General features: G+C 31.2%; 1 protein-coding gene across 5 annotated transcripts in view; it reads left to right on the top strand.

The window, feature by feature from the left end:
- LOC112693908 overlaps positions 1 to 18,177 on the top strand; it is a 43,241-nt gene that overhangs the window by 4,289 nt on the left and 20,775 nt on the right. Inside the window, exons 1-4 of one of the 5 annotated variants that reach the window (XM_025569168.1) lie at positions 5,923 to 6,125; positions 6,240 to 6,355; positions 7,464 to 7,617; positions 12,722 to 12,977. In XM_025569168.1, the coding sequence (XP_025424953.1) occupies positions 7,556 to 7,617; positions 12,722 to 12,977 (318 nt within the window). In that variant the 5' untranslated portion in view covers positions 5,923 to 6,125; positions 6,240 to 6,355; positions 7,464 to 7,555. Of the gene's footprint in view, positions 1 to 5,922; positions 6,356 to 6,581; positions 7,112 to 7,463; positions 7,618 to 12,721; positions 12,978 to 18,177 lie in introns of those variants that run through there. The other 4 variants (XM_025569167.1, XM_025569166.1, XM_025569171.1 and 1 more) reach the window with 4 other exon arrangements.

Here is an 18,177-nt window from a genome sequence, read left to right as displayed (position 1 = left end):
AATTTATTTAGAAAAAATAAGACAAAGAAAATCATATACTTTATGAAAACGTATAGAGAAAAAATGGATACTGTCTTAGTTACTGCGCAAATAATGGGTATCAAATGTTATATTGCAATTCTTATAATAGCGCTTTAGCCATTAATTCTGTATAGGGATTATGCGAATAGTTTCAAGTCATAAAAATAATAGAATAAAATAATAAATTATAATCAAGTGTTTTGCGTCCAGATTTTAAGAAAAAATAATATCGTTATCAATATACATCAGTGGCGTAATTGAGAATGTTTTATAGTGGGGGGGGGGGGATTTCAAAATAACATTTCATAGCTCTAGGTGGGAGGCTATTATAAACATTTTAAAAATCTTCACATATCAACACAGTTCTTTTCTATTACATATTTAATTTACTAAAAATATTTAAAACAATTTGTTTTCATCTTTAAAGAAAAAATATCTTGATTTCTACGCTTCTTAGCAAGTTGCTCTATAACCTCTTCATTTGAAAATGTAACTTCGTTATGAATTGCTAACATTGCTAAACCATTAAGTAGTTTCTATAAACAAAATTAAAAAATATTCATTTTTAGGTTTCATGAAAATTAATTTTATTAGAATATATTATTATAGTTACCTCTAACTAACTGACAAATTGTTTCGAAGATAAATTTTTATTCTTTTAATACTAGAAAACATCCTGTTCGTACATTCAAAATATGTAAAACAGGATGTATTCATAGTATTTTTTAAATAAAATATAAGCACAGATACTTTATTATATTCCTCAACACTTAAATTGGGATCTGAATTTTCTCGATTTACTTGTCATTTATTTGTATTAATATTAAAATAACGTATAATACTCTAACTTACTATTTTAAATATTATATTTAATGGGTTTTATAAAAAATATTACAGGTACATATAAAGAAAACATAATTAATTGTTTAATTATTTTTTTAACTTAGTTCTTTTAATACACTTACATTGGCAAGCAAAAACAATTTGTGAAATTCAGTATTACAATTTATTCTGATTTTTTTCAAGACCTTTATAATATATTCAGCAAGAGTTACTGCTTCTTTTAAATCAAATTGATCTTTCTGAAGTAATTTACAAAATTTTAAACCAAAAGAAAAAACCAACTGGACAAACATTTTTATATTAAATTCGGTAAAATTAAATCAAGGCTTATTAATTACTTGTACGACTTGTAATGGTATAAAAAATTCTGAATCAATAGCTTTTACCAGTATATTAACTTCAATTGAAGTGGAATCATTCAAATTAGCAATATTTTATATTCGACTATAAATACAAATAATTTAATGAATTCTGTTACTGCATCATAACGCTGTATAACGCTGTACCCATCGCGTGGCACATAATTTTTTTAACGTTTTGACTTTCGAATTCTCATTACTATTTTCAATACACGCCAAAAGAATATTTTTGCGTTTTGAGGTATTAAAAAAAATGTTGTTCTTTTCAATAATTCCTAAGCAGTTTCTTATTGGTTTAATTCCACTTGCAGTCGAAACTATTAATAGATATATAATAGAATAAAATACAATTAATCGTTTAAAACTTTTTTTTCGAAGTAGTTGACAATTTTTTATTTTGTATACAACAATATATAAATACGGCTTACTGAGCGAGGGCAACATTTTGTCACCCCCTTAATTATTTCAGGGGGGGATATTGCCTCCCCGAAAATACGACTCTGGTAACACCGATGTATGATATCGTACAATACCGCGAATTAGTCTTATCTCTACTCATACAATGTTATACGTGTTACGGTTTATTGTGATAAAATATTGGAATAATATACTAAACAAATCGTCGGAGAAAGCAGATATTTGTTTTTGAATATGGAATTTTATTTTGAACAAACATTTCAAAAAAAATTAATATACATTTCTATATATATATATATACTGAGTATATTATACTCGTATGTGCGAATTCCCGATGTCAATGCCAATGGGTACATATGTAACGGCGAACACACGTTCCGTCATTTGAATTCACAGCAAAATAATATTATATTACAAATGTATTCTTACGCAGAGTGTTTTCGTTATTTAATCATAATTTATTTTTTCTCGCACGGTATAAAACTAAACTTAAAAATCCGTACACGTACCCACTTCACTGTGCATAAAGGTAAGGTTCATGTTTTGTTTTTAATGGAACACATTCTACATGGAGACTTGATACATTCACGTTTGTAATTTTGCTCTTATGTTTTTTTTTTTTTTTTTACTATGCGTGTATTAAACTTTTCATACGGTTTTTTATTTTTTATAGCAAGATTTCTATTACTCATTCATGTAAAATGGAAGCGGCTATGTTGTGTTGCTTGCCAATTACTAGCGTTATTTATTTACACGTGGCTTATCGTTCTAATCAGAATAGGTCATAGAAATAATCAGAACTGAAATTTAAAAATGAATTTCGAATTTAATTACTGAAAATGTGACTATATAACTATAAAATAGTGATGTTGAATACAACTATTACACTACTATGATTAACTTTTGCGAATTAATTATAGCTTTAAAACGAAATAAATGTCTGAAAACGCTTACAAGTTGTGACATTTATAGATGAACTAAACGTCTCTAAGTACAATTAAATATGCAAATAATAGTTAAAAAACTATGCTATGCGACTGAACTATAATACGATAAAATTGCATGCGATAGGTACCATATTACAACAATTATAAGTGAATCTATGAGATTATCGATTTACACATTAAAATCAGAAAATATAAGATACTATAATTAGAAACCTTTTTTTACCCCGTATCGAAACACCAAGTACAAGTAGGTCGTTAAATAGGTAGAACCGAACTTATAAATATAGTACATACCTAGTTTCATGTACAATAACTATGTATTACTATTTTTATACACATAAATACACACACATATATATGTAATACGTTTATTAATAGTTAATCAATAGATGTGAATTTTAATTTAATTTCAAAAAAGTTAATAGTATAGTTTTAACCACATGGATGTTGTACATTAGGGTTGTCCTTGGCTATAGATGAAGAAATCTTTGTTTAATATTTTTGATTTCTTACCCCCTCATTTTGTTCATTACTATACGAAAGTAATTCGGGTTAAATTTGGTCATGATTACTCACCCCTTTCACGTGCCTCAAGAGGGTTGAATATTAGTGAAAAAAGGTTGTTTTGTCATTTTTTGACTATATTCAAAAAAATATTGCATTTATCTGAAAAATGTATAAAACATATATTATAGGTATTTATATTTTTAATAAAAAATATATTTATACAATTTCTCATAAATCTATTATTTCCCGAGAAAAACGATTTTTTACAGTTATTTAAATAAATTAAAATAATGGTTGATGATACGATAAAATATCTTATGTACATTATATAAACTTTATTATATAATGTTATTAAAATATGTATTATTACTGAAACTCTTGAATTAACATGATATCATTTTAGATACATTAAATTTTTTTACGTTAACCTGACTATTACAATAAAACAGTCAATCCAATGAAATGTATATTGCTTGCTAATTAACTTTTTTTAGGAAATCAAATTCTTTATCAATTGTACATAAGATATTTTGTCGTATCATGGACCATTATTTTAATTTATTTAAATAACTGTAAAAAATTGTTCTTTTTTTAAATAAATAAAATATTCGATATTTTATCATTTTTCTTGGGAAATAATAGATTTATGAGAAATTGTATAAATATATTTTTTATTAAAAATATAAATATCTATAATATATGTTTTATACATTTTTAAGATAAATGCAATATCTTTTTGAATATAGTCAAAAAATGACAAAACAACCCTTTTTCACTTATATTCAACCCTCTTGGGGCACATAAAAGGAGTGAGTAATTATGACCAAATTTAACCCGAACTACTTTCTTATAGTAATGAACAAAATAAGGAGGTAAGAAATCAAAAATTTGTAAGTCCAAAAATAAGGACCAACCTTTTGTACACACATTATTATATTAGTTGCGTGTATTGTGAATGAATTAAATCATAAAAATTCTTTAAAGATAAATTACATGTTCACTTTTGCGACTAATGTGATCTATTGCAACGAGATATTACTTTTGTTTATTTTAATCATTTATTTACTCCCAAAAGCCATTAATTTAGCCAAAATAATTCCATATTGGTCCATATAAATTTAAATACATTTAAAATATTTATATGATATATAAGTTCGAAATAATAGAAATATTTTGAATAATTTTAAAATTATATACCACATTTCTCCCACAAAAATAATATGTGAACTTATAAATATATCTAATACGCATTATTTTCACAATTTGCATAAATCGTGTTCGTCAAATATGTTTAATAATTAATTCTACTAAACCTCATGATTAATCGATCATAATAAAAGTATAAATGTAACAGTAAAAAACACATTGTATACATTATGCTTCGTTCACCCTAATATAAATTGATTTTGTTGTAATATTGCTTTTGTTTTACACTTTTAAAAAATTTAAATTTTAAATGTAACATTCAAAATCATTTTTAATTCTCACCAAACAACGATGATTTTTTTCGTTATTTGAATGAATTTAATGAAATATTTTAAAATGATAAGAAAATAAATTATCTTAAATAGAATCTACCTGCATGTTTGATTTGGTAAAACTACGTGAACTTTTTACAACCAAAATGACTTCGTATCGATTGACCGATACAACAATTGAATTTTATTTTTATAACTATTATAAAAATACTGGTAAGAATTATTATTTCAAAACTAAAATATAAAACAGCTTCTTCAATTCACACAGAATTTGAAATTGCAAAACCAATGATTTCCATAACATACCAACAAAATATCAACAGGGATTTGATAATGTTAATTTATATATTAAACATATATATATATATATATATATATCTGTGTAATTATTTAAAATTTACCTCCATGTGCAACCACATATAATTATTCGAAATACATGTATTTTTCTAGCTTAAAAATTATATAGAATCAATGATAGTATTAAAGATCAAACCGAATTATTTGTTAACGGTATTTATTTATCATTTCACATCGGTTACACAATTAAACCAAAATCGTCTAGTGGAATCAGTTATTCTCTAAGCTTTCTCTTACTGTATCAATTCTTATGAATGATTCGAATATAATTCTCTATTTTTTATTTTTTATTTTTATCAATTATTGTATAAAAACATATTTATTATTTTGCAAATTTTTTTTAGTTAAATCTTTATGGACGTTATGTTATGTATTTAAAAATATTTATATATATCACATTAAATTTTATATAAGCTTAGAGTGTAAGCTACAATTTTAATCAATAACAATTTCAAAAATGCATTAAATAAAGATACACGCGATCGCGCACGTACGTTAACTAAGAGTATTTAACTTTTAATTATTTTAACGCCTACAAATATTGTGCCGAACGTCACAATTATCTTGCAGCATTTGTAGATACGTATATTCAGTGTGCGGATACTTCTGTTTCTGTAATAATATGTAAAACAGAACAAGAGGGCATACTATTATGTCGAATTGAAATGTTAAGTCACATTCGACTTGTTTTTTTCCGGTAAACGATTGTATTCCGTTTTCTCAGTATATTATAATATCTATGTGTGATTTAAAGACATACCACCTGATTGGTAAAATGAAATGAAATTAATTTAGAAAGAAAAAAAAATGTATTATTTATTATGACGGCTTGAGACGAAACGAAAGGAGGACACGTCACGTAAGGGTAAAAAGTAATCATTTTTTGTTTTCTCTCTCACTCCTCACTGTCGCGCCAGTATTTTTTTACGATTATTTATTGTTGTTAAAGGTAGCGCTCTATCGTTTTAAGGTCTCAGTGTTCGCGGTTCGCCCTTTGTTGGGTCAGTCAAAAGTTCGACACGACATCGTCGACAACGCCGTCACCAGTGCATGTATAATAATAGTTACATGCATTTACAACTCAGTTTTCTTCTTTTTTTTTCGTTTAATATAATAGCTGTATTTTTTTTCCGTTGATTTACTTGTTGTTTTACAATGAACGAGTCATAAATAAAACAGCAATGCACAATTAAATCGTGAACGTTAATTATTCATCTATTTTAACTGTATTCTCATTTTTTTTTATACTTATTTTTTTTTTTTTTTTTGTTATTTTTCCTCTGCCTCGATGTTTGGTCATCGTTCTGAAGATAACGTCCGAATAGCCAACAATGGAAGATGATAAAGAAAGTCATAGACAGTTGTTCTTCCATCGGGACCATCGATAGCGAAGTGTTTACGAACGGGAGGACATTTTAAGAGACACGTAATTATAAACGCACATTAAAGCACATCTAAAAATATTATTTCTCTTTCTCTTGGCACCGAATGTCATTCAAGCCGCGACTCGGGGTTCACGTGGCAGCCGTTCAAATCAAATTTCTCGAAGCGACATCTTAAAAACTTATTTTAAATTAACGTTAATGCTTCAAGAGAACGACGAGTTTATCTCATTTTTCGAATGTAATTCACGAGGAACTTATTTATCGCATTTTTTAATTAAAATATTTCGAGTCGACACCGTCGTATCCGCCGTAACAGATCGTACGTTTTGAATGTTATCGAAACGCGAATGTCGAGTTTTATTTCGATCGTGGATCACGGCTTAAAAATAACCGATCGCCAAAAATAGTAAACGTCGTGCCCCATGCTCGGACAAAAAAACGATGTGCCCCGTGCAATTCGCGAGTCGCAGAACGTCTGATTTATTTGAGCATATCAGTATCGATCCTATGGGTTCGTAACGATCGCAACATGGATTACAAACGCGCTTGTTCGCATCGGAATGTTTATAAACAATATTCGCTGTAGATTTCAAACGTCGTGAAACCATGTTTCCGACACTTCGTAGGCTCATAGACGTAAATAAAACTTTCAAGTTCAAACGCGAAGTGGTTAAATGTGTTACGAAAAGTTTTGAAAAAGTTTTTCGAAGCTCACCGCACCGCACTTATGAAGTTTAACGGCCCAAGGTTATCGGATACGAAACCACGGCGGCCTTAGAGAAGTTTCTAAGCTGTGTGTAGGTTTTCTAATTATCGCATCATGAAATTTTAACGAACATACACACGACACTGATATGAACGATTCCACGAACAGTCAACGTTCTTGTAGCGTTTGCGCGCGCGACACGCACACACACACAAACACACACGCTTGCATAATGTATAGGTAAAACCCGAGGGGCAGTTGTCGTTAATGTTTTACGGAGAGACCCGGTACCCAGGTTACGAAACCGATCTTTGGTTACCGCGTTACCGGCAAACGTTTGTACGAAAAAAAAAAAAAAAAAAAAGCGTTAAAATGTCGTCGTCGTCATCGTCGATCGAATCATATGATATTAATACCGGCGATATTGTATTGTGTTGTTGCAGTCGAGATGGACTATGACGGAAGCGAATATTCTGTACTGTTCGGTATCCGTCAGGTACCGTGTGATGAATAACTCGAGCAAAAGTTTCTTCAGATGGATTATTTCAGAAATATTCTGCTGCTGGAAACAACAGAACGAACTTCCCGAAAACTTGGGTAAGACCTGCCGACAACGCATTCCGAGAGGATCGCGTGAATAAAAATATACGCACAACAATGACCGTGAAACGATATGTGTACCGCTTTTGAAACATAATTTCGAACACGTAGCTTTTTGACCCACATTCCTAAATGCCATGCAATCGCAGTACACTTATTTAATACACATATATATATATATATATATATATATCTCGTGTGTTCGGCGAGTTGAACGATCGATTGGTGGTGGCGACGGCGGCGGTGGTGTCCATTCCCAAGGTCACCCGCTGTCTCCCCCTCCCACCATTTTTGAAGGTCACTCCGTGTATTTCGTTCTACGTAACCTAACCGCGAACATATGATCGACCATACGTTTTGAATAATTTAATACGAACGCATCGTTATATAACCTAGCAACAACGATCCAAAAAAATAAAAAAAAAATAAAATATTAAAAATAATAAAACCAATCACTCGCCGGACTCGCACTTTCGGGCGGGACGAATTATCCGCACACGGGTATATATTACGATTCGTTATCATTACAACGTAATTGTGTTTGGATTTTAAAGCGTATGTTTTTTTATTCCGATATGATATAGAAATCTAATTTTTACACGTGAATTCGTTTCGTGTCATTCCGATTCCAAATGAACCAATTTTTTTTTTTTTTTATATACTTCTTTCGGCTTGTACAAATGTTATTTTTGATTGCTTTTTCGCTAATACTCCAGCTGTGGAATTTTAATACGTTTTTTGTGCTACAATAACGAAGAAAAAAATATAATTTAATTGATAAGAAATTTCAAAATATGCTTCTTAGTTATGTATGACAGTGGATACAGTTCTCGATCTATGTCAAACACGGAATAGTGACTACGGTTATTAGGTTATTTTCGTTTATCGGTTAGATTATCAAATGTTTAAACGTTCGGTTAATCGTAATGTTATCAGTACATCTATCCACATTTCAACTGTTAAACATTTCGGGTAAATTAAACGGTGTTCTTTCGACAAAAAACAAGGGCCGTAAATAATTATAAGACATTGACAACATACTGCGTGGTGATTCATCAAATATTGATTATCATGGGTTTTATTTAAACGAAACAGCTTGTATGGAGCATGCACCAATCACTTCAATGGATGTAGAGCATTTGTTCTCGATGTATAAAAACATTTTGTCTGATAATAGTCAATTTCACAACTGAAAATCTAACCACACATATGGTGGCGTTAGTTCATTTTACAATCTAAAATAATTATTACATTTTTTTTATTTAATTGTTTTCATGATTCGAGTTAGCTTTTATTCGTACTTATTCTTTTTGCCTTTATTAAAACAATTTTATGCATTTTTTTTATTTAATTTGCTTTAAAATCCGAGCACTAGTAATCAAGTTCCTCCGACCTGTCGCGAATACTATTTTCGAATACGCATGTGATTATAATAATGAATATAGACATTATATTATTCTCCATACTTCATTGCGTGTTGGTAGAGTAAAAACCGGAAAATTTGTCTGTTGCACTGAAAGGGGAGAAAAACAAGGAGAGACCATACAACTGCCACGAAACAAATTACGAAGGCGACAAAACCGTTTGTGCTTGTGTGTGTGTGTGTGTGTGTGTGTGTGTGTGCTTGTGTATATACTTTCGTTCGTGTGTATTCGTGTGTGTGGGCTTGTGTATGTGTATGTGTACATGTACGTGTCTGTGTGTGTACGTGTACGTGTACGCGTGTGTGTATGTGTGTGTGAGTGAACGCGCACGTGTGTGAATGTACATCGTCTTAATCAATATACGAGTATTTTTTAGGGTTATGCACACATTACCATTTTTCTTCTTGTCCAACAAGGGTAAATGTCATTGACCTTGTTTACCTCCAGTATCGTAACGTGTATATAAAATGGTTGTAAACTTATAAATAATGATAAACAAATAATCGAGGACATACCCCGTACAACAACAACGCACATCCTACAGTCTGAGCGATTACGCTTCAAATGGCCGTTATCCGCTTAAAAAGAAAGAAAAATCAATGCGCACGCACAATTTTCCCATGGGAAACCGGGATCGCACATTTGCAATTTATATTTGGTAAACGTCTGCGGGTGGGGCTTATTTTTCCGGGTAACTTGGTTGCGTTAACATAATCAAATACAATCATATTTAATGGATATGATAAAAGAAGAAAAAAGAAGTAGTTATTCATATTTCCTAGTTAAATACGAAATTCATATCTTAATAAGAGCTATTAGAATTAACGTAAAACACTTACCGATGTAATTGCATTATGAGTGTCCTATGTAAAATAAATTATTCCGTAAACTACTGGACCATTATCTTTGCATTTTCTGAAGAAAAAAAATTATAGAATACTTTATTCTCCACAGAAGCCAAGCTCTTGTTTAGAGATTGCATAGAGGGTGGCTGCAGCCTCAGAATCCCCATGAACTTTAGACTTATGCGTTATATTTTTGTTAATCAGTTATTTTAGAAAATGGCAACGCTGATCCTCCATCAGTTAGAAGTTTTTTTTTGTCTGTTATCTTATCAGGAGATTGGGTCTGTAAATTAATATTACAAATTGAAATACGTGGTCAAATTTTATTTTTATATAATTAAAATTTCAAAGAATTTTTCACTTAGTTTAAATTGTAATCTAAATTCGTTTAAATCTAACAATATTTGATTCGTTTTCATATTAAAAAAATAAAAACAAATCAATAATCAATAGAATAATATACACTTTATAATATTGAAACTATAATTTACACAACGATTAATATTTGTAAAATATGAAATTTGAATTACGCTGTAATTTATATTTATTAGGAAAGCAAAAAAAAGAAAACATAATATCATATCCGAGGGTCAATAATAACATATAATAAAAACTAAATTCAATTAAGAAATACACTCAATGATTTATTTTATTTTAATTAACTCTAAAGAGTATTGCAAAGTCTAAAGTAAAATCATACTTGTTTTCCGAGGGTAATAATAATTCATTTAAACTTTGAAATAATAGTAAAACACCAAACCGTGCTTATGAGAATATTTAATATTCATAGCATATATATATTTTAATATACTTATAATAATTCTATTCTACGATAAAGTGCGCACGACATTTTTATTTATCCGAAAACATTTTGCACGCTTTCGAGTTTATTTTCATTTCGCCTTTACACTGACTTGGTCAAACGAAAATAGTTATTAATATAAAAATTGAATCGGTGGTATTATGCTTGTCCAGATGTTGTAACATCAGTGTTGATTGTCAACAAATTTTTGAGGGAGTATATTTTTCACCAACTTCCTCTTTAGATTTTGTGTGCACCTTCCGGTATACACATCAATTACTCGGGAAAATAGATCCGACAATCCACTCATCCGGTCCTCTTCTTTCACCGCGTAAAATCACCAGCTCTTCAGCGTTTAACGTTGAAAATTGTTCAATTTACATTCACAGCGTCGTGCATATCCATTTGAACAAGCAGTCAGAAAATATATATTTAATCCTTTTACTCGGAGAATGATGAAGACGCCTGTACAATATGTCCTTTACATAAAGTTGTATTATGCACTCGTAATCCGTACGTAAACCCGTTACGCTGTAGCACACGTTTTAATTCGTCTTAATGCGCCCTGACTGAAACAATGGCAAATTGTAACTTTGTACTACACAAATATTCTCATTGTTCGGGGTTATTATCATCATCATCATCATCATCATCATCATCAAGAGAAACTGCAATATTATTTCCGTCCACTGAATCTACAACCATTGCAGGTGGTGAGTTTCTCGTGCGCATTTGCATTCAGCACCGTAAACCAGTGGCGATTCGTTCCCCCCCCTCTCTTTTGGAATTCCGCGTATAAATTTTAATTCATTTGTATGCGTACAAAACGTTCGGATAAAGATAACCTCGAGTTTTTGATACGACTCGTGCAGCAGAGGGTTTCAAACGTTTCGTAAAACTTACGACCAGGGTAGCAATAAAGGACAAGGAGGACTCCAATATTGAATCATTCTCAGCGTTCCATATATTCCTACACAATTACTAGGCTTTAATTATAAATAGGTATACGAATACATATGATATGAGGTGTTGTTAGTGAACAATTTCCTACACAAACTATATGCCGATTTATATGCCGAAAAATGTACAAACTTGTAACTTATTTACTTACTATTTTAAATAATTTATTGTAAATATCATTTAATAAAATAAAATAATTAAAAAAAATATTCATAATTTATAATTTATATTTGATATTAGTTAGTTTTGTTTGTAAAATACTGTTTAACACCTAGTGACATCAATTTAATCGCAAAATCAATTTTTAACTGTTTTATTGTCTGTAAATATTTCCATAAAACAGTTTAGCGTTTTAGTTAAGTTTTCGGAGAAACATTAATGGGGACGCTTTATAAGTTCCGTAACAGATAGAGGGACTGAGTCCCTTTTCGTTCCTACTCACTTTAAGCTCTGCCTACAACACAATACATAGCAATGTAAAAAATAAAAAAGATATTTGAAATCTGACGCATCTGAAACACAATTGTACACAAGAGCAGACTTTTTATCGACCGTAATATTCCGAACTCTGGTTCATGGTTTGTTTTCAAAGAAAGTACCATTGTTCTCCATAAGTTAATAGGGGGGGAGGGGGACCAAACTGAACGTGGTAACCCACCAAGAACCGTACACACCCATTACACAACTCGCAGAACTTAATCTAACCTAACCTTACCAAACCTAACCCTGTTACGGGGCGGGATCGAAACGTGTGTAAGACATGTACCGCAAGACCGCGAGGACAAAGTACATTTTTGCGGTAGCTAATGCGTAGCACAACTCGATATCAACCCCTGCAGCGAGACCTCGCTTGTCGGCAACCGAGTCCGTCGTTCACGGAACGATTCCGACAGGGACGTTACGCATAAGCTACATCGGATCGCGGTCGTAGTTAATCCGACCCAACAGCATCGGCTGCACGTGATCTCGATGCGGTTACAATTATTTTATTTTTTTTCGTGTCGTTTTCTCATCACAATCTCGTTTGTTTATTCGTTTTTTTTTTTCCATTCAATTCTGGCTCGGTGCAGCGGCCGTGAGCAACGCGGACGTAACGCACTCCAACGCCGCGGACGCGCTGCAACTGCAGCCGTACGCGCTGCGAGACTACGTGAACACACTGGAACCGTACAACCCGGAGGTTCACGGCTGGAGGGACAACACGCCGCCAATCATGCGGTCCGTCAAGCACAGCGAACGGGCCACGCAGCTGGTGACGGCCATCCGCATGTCCGGGCTGCGGGACATCGAGATACTCGGCGTGCCCGACGGCGACAGCTAACGACGGTCAGTATACGCGCTACGGCTTACAGGTTAACGGTGGGGGGTGGGGCGCGCGAACCTCGACCGTTATCAGTTTCCGCCCTCCTACCACTCCCCCCGATGGTCCGCCTCCGCGCCGGGGCCACGATCCTACGCGCGTATCGACCACCCTCGGGCACTCTCAGGGTCAGCACTAGCCGTTTCTGCGAACTCGGAGAATGCGCGGGAAAGCGCCAACGAACGACCCGGACGATTCGAACGCGTTCGAAACATGTTTTTGTTTCGTTTTTCGTTTCGACACCGGCAATGGGTCTGAAACGGTAGGCACCTCCCCCGCCCCTCGGCACCAGGTCCGGAACTGGTGCGCGAGGAAACGACCCGGATGACGGCAGTGGTGGGCGGTGTGTGGGCCCACCAGGTCCTGTCGTGGTGAACACAATGATTATGTCGTGGTGACGGGAACGGGCGAGGGGACGGCGAATCGCGAGTTTTGAATACGGATGCGGGGGAAAAGTCAAAGGAAAAGGAAGACTTAAAAAGATACGAACGAAAAGAGTTGATTGGTAAGGATACGAAAATGTGGTAACGAAACGTTCTAAAAAAAGCCACGTTTCAAGGTCGAGCAAGGAAATTCAATTTTTTTCCCCCTATTAAATATCCTGTCGAATTGTATCGAAAAGCATTTCGCCGCTAAAATAAATATTACTGAACAATTATGTAAAAAAAAAGTTCACTAATATGAAGTCATATATGTTATTCGAACAACATTAGTTTCGGTTTATCCTCCGTTGCAAATAGTTTTCTGCACGCTACGATTTTGAATTATTTATGATATCTTGAAAAAATAAAATCTCAACCGTACAATCTTATTGTAAACGATTCGTACACTTCTATGATTATACCGAACTAATTACATTTTTCAAAAAAAAAATCAATTTAATTTATAGTTCAAATGGCCACGGTCAACTAAATTCTAAGAACTCTTTTTACAAAAATAAAATGTTTTGTTACCATTCGTACACACAACAGTGTGTTAAATAATATTATACAAAAGACCTTAAACGAAATTAAAAATATGGTTGGTGACTGGTATTAATTATTATTTAAACTATATATTATTATAATCGATAATATATTGTCAATGGTTTATCCGACATCCAAACCAAATTAATTAATTCAGAAAATCAGCTGTAAAAGTAAAAAGAACTCGTTTAGTACTTTTTTCCGAATAATTCGTATTAGTACAATTGGAAGCCAACATAAGAATATAAGCTTTTTTTTCCAGTTGTTTCTAAAAAAATTAAGTTTATTTAAACCCAACGAAGACATTATAAACTTTAACTATATGTATAACATTTATTTATTTTATTACTTAAGATATGATTACATTTAAGATTCTCATTATATATTGTTCAATATTTTTAACATATATTGTATTTAGTTTGATATTTTACTCGAGTACTTTTTCACTCAAACCACATTCCTGTAGACATTTTATTAAATGTATCCACCAATTAATCGTATATTTCAACATGATATTAAATAAAAGTTTAGAAAACAACTTTGGGAGTGTTAGTGTGTGTGTGTGTGTGTGTGTATGTATATGATAACGATTATGTGTACATTTGAACAATATTATATTATTATCTGTACGTAATACATAGTCTACAGCGATTTATTTTAATGTCATACGAAACGCATAAATTCGACATACAATATATGTATGTACCTAAACGAAACATGTCAAACCTCTGAACAATAATAACAAATATATACAGTTAAATATCGGGACGGATAATAAAAGTTTGCTATTATATAAAAAAATAAAAATAAAATAAAAAATATTTCATTCACCCCTTCCGCGTTTCACCTTTTCGTCCATTTCACTGCTCCGCTTTCTCGTTTCCCTCCCGTGGGTTATGATAATTTTGCGAGTCGCACACCGAAAGGTAGGCACATTTTATGCACATTAGACATGCAATGAAAAGACACAGTAAAGTATCAAACACACACTCGTATACATGCACGTACGCGCACGCTCGCACATACATACACACGCAAGCCAAGAGTGGTAAATCCGTTTTGGGTTAAACCATGTAAACACGAGAGTATTTGAAAATGGATCTAAAGCGGCAAAAACAAAAACGTTTGAATTCGATCGCATTCTTCGCCGTCCTTATATACTGTACGTTTTATAATCGTAAAACATTCAGTGAGCTAATATAAATGTATACGTATACATGGAACTGTATAAGTGCACGGGATAGACTGGCTTCTGTTACCTAATAGTCCGTTTGGTCGTTTCGTGTTTCTAGGAAAAGTGAAAAATCAATAGGTATTACGATTTATTTCTTAAAAAACTTTGAAGTTCGTTTCCTTGAAAGCGTTTTACAGCCATTGTGCATAATTACCAGAACAATTTTGACTTGTTCTTGCACACCATAAATACAATATAATTCGTATGCCAACAACAACAACAACAACCATAATAACAACCATAATCAATCAGATGTACAAACTCGTGTTCAGAAACGTGCAAGTCACACAGAGCCCATTTTCTTTTTGAACTCTATAAAATGTGACAAACATGAGAACAATTTTGTTATTATTATTATTATTGACAATTTTTTAGGAGCAAAAGCCGAATTAGTTCTTACGATTGAAAAATATATAATAACAACAACTATCTCCTAATGTTTTAATGTCACAATATTTATACAACCGTATGCAAAATTATTCGTGCAACGCACACCAAATTTTTTTCATCGGTTTTCACCTTTTTGAGTTTCTATAGTCTGATCACAACCCGTATACAACAACTACAGAACTATAACTAAAACATATTATCAACTTTTTTTCAAAACCCTCAAACCCATATTTTCCTTGTCATTTCCACGGTCTAAAATTGAATTATCTTAAATCTTATAGATGATGTAAAAAAAAATAATAATTAAACGATTTTCATTATAAAAACCAGGAACATGTCCTATTTGAAGTTTTCCCAGTCAGTTTTAAAATGTTTCTCAACAATCATGAACGAAAAAACTCTTATTTCGATTTTCGATTATGATAACCGTATTATAAATGATTTTTTTTGATTCTTTAATTATATAGGCATTGTGTTTAATGAACATAAATAAAAACTAATAAATAAAATACCTGACCTAAATTAAAACGGCATAAAAATGTCAGACATCTGGTAATTTATCGTTTTGAAAATGATAAATGTAATTAATATGACGTTTTCAGGCAATCAGCACGTTATTTTTGGTATACATAATTAATTATGGAATTAGCCATAAAAGTATTGATAGTTAAAATTATTTTGTAGTTTTAATCATCTAATGAACTTAATAATGAAATTAATGAAGTACACCCTTGAAATACTTCTTTAACACAGCGTAGTTCGTCACTTGCAAATTCTATGAGTTATAATTTTATTCGAATCGTAAACGTAAAATGTCTGTGGTGAAAAAATAAAACTTTTTTCTTTATCAATCATTAATGAATGGAAAAATTTATGTTACCGAAAGTGATTTGCTATAATGTTATCTTTAAGTTGTTTTTGAAGATGAAATGGTTAATTAAAATTCTGTGATTATTTTAATCGGTATTTGCATAATTATTTTATAAATACATGTTCCATACATATAAATATGATATAAATATGGTTTGCGTAAACCACCGATGGAAAATATTGTAGGTTGTCATAAATTTAAAGGTTATTATTTCAGTCATAAGACATGTTCTAATAAAATCACTACTAATTTTTCAGTTGCTTAACGATATCAAAAATTAAACCGATAGTATGTAGAATATACTATATATAATAGGCAATAATCAAATAATACTGGAATATATGATTTTTTTTTCTTCGTGTCTTTTTTCTTCATACTGATGACTATGAGTAAGACTAGACTAGTGTTTATGACTTATTTACAATTTAGAGTATACATAGATACAGTGCCGGATTAAACATTTGTGGACCCTTGGGCAATTAAAATTTTGGGTCCTACAAAATTATTTTTTACGTACATCTTTAACATTACTATCCAATAATTAAAATTAAAAGCTTTAAAAATAACTCACTATTATTAATAAATAAAATCATGTTTATTAAATTTTTACATTTGCGAGAAAAATTAATTAATTATTATATTATTTCTATTTTTTTTCGAAATAATTTAATTATTATTACTGCACATAACACTTACATATTAATATATATTATGTTTCATAATGACTTTTGTCCCGTAAATTCGTAAATAGAATATGAGTATTATTAAATAGAAAAAAATATAGTTTTCCGTTTTCATAGGGCACCTTAAATGAGTGAGGCGCCTCCTCCGTCTAACGGGTATTCCGGCATTGCATATATATATATATATAAAACAATAAAGTAAAAAATATATGGTTAATACTTATAAAATGTTCATTCACATCAGTTGATAAAAAACTAGTTATCAACATTAAAAAACGTTTTATTTGAACAATTTTTATATTATTTTTAATACACGTTTGTGTGTCTACCTTAAAAAATGATTGCGATGCATAATTAATGATTCCTTTAAGTATCAAAACTCGAAAGATTTCTGATTTAAGGAAACAAAATTTGTGCATTGTCTTATAAAATAATATTTCCGATAAAACCATAAATTATTATTTATTACTATAATTTTATTCTGACATATATTAATCTCTTTCATATGCATAAAAATAATAAAAGCATATGAATAATATTTAAAAGTATCTAAAATTGTATTATGAATAAAGAAAATCGAAAAAATGCCAAATATTGCATAAATTTGCATTAAAAATATTTAGATTTTAATTCGTACTTACATGGAACAAATTTATAATCTACTTAGTAATAAATCTGAACAATAAAAAAAAAGTTCCAAATGCAACCACTTCCGAAGCCTACTCATTACAATAACTAACTATTGTGACTATCATAGAAAAATATTTAAATTTCAGCCCCGATTCTGAGGTTATAAACTGCAGAAAAATATTCCGTGGCTCGTATAAATTTTATTGAAGATACCTACAGTAGAAAGTACAAACCGAATTTTTTCAAGTGACAGCTGGCAACATTTCCTTATTATTTCAACTAACTGGAATTGTTTTATATGTAATACAATGTATTAAAATTTAATAAAGCTGTCAATATGAAATTGTAATACTATTATTGTGTGTTAATGTTTTTTTAACGGAGTACGGTTAA

This window comes from Sipha flava, unplaced genomic scaffold, assembly GCF_003268045.1.
Source record: "Sipha flava isolate LNK unplaced genomic scaffold, YSA_version1 119_pilon_pilon, whole genome shotgun sequence".
Lineage (NCBI taxonomy): Eukaryota > Metazoa > Arthropoda > Insecta > Hemiptera > Aphididae > Sipha > Sipha flava.
This window is presented reverse-complemented; position numbering and strand designations above follow the sequence as displayed.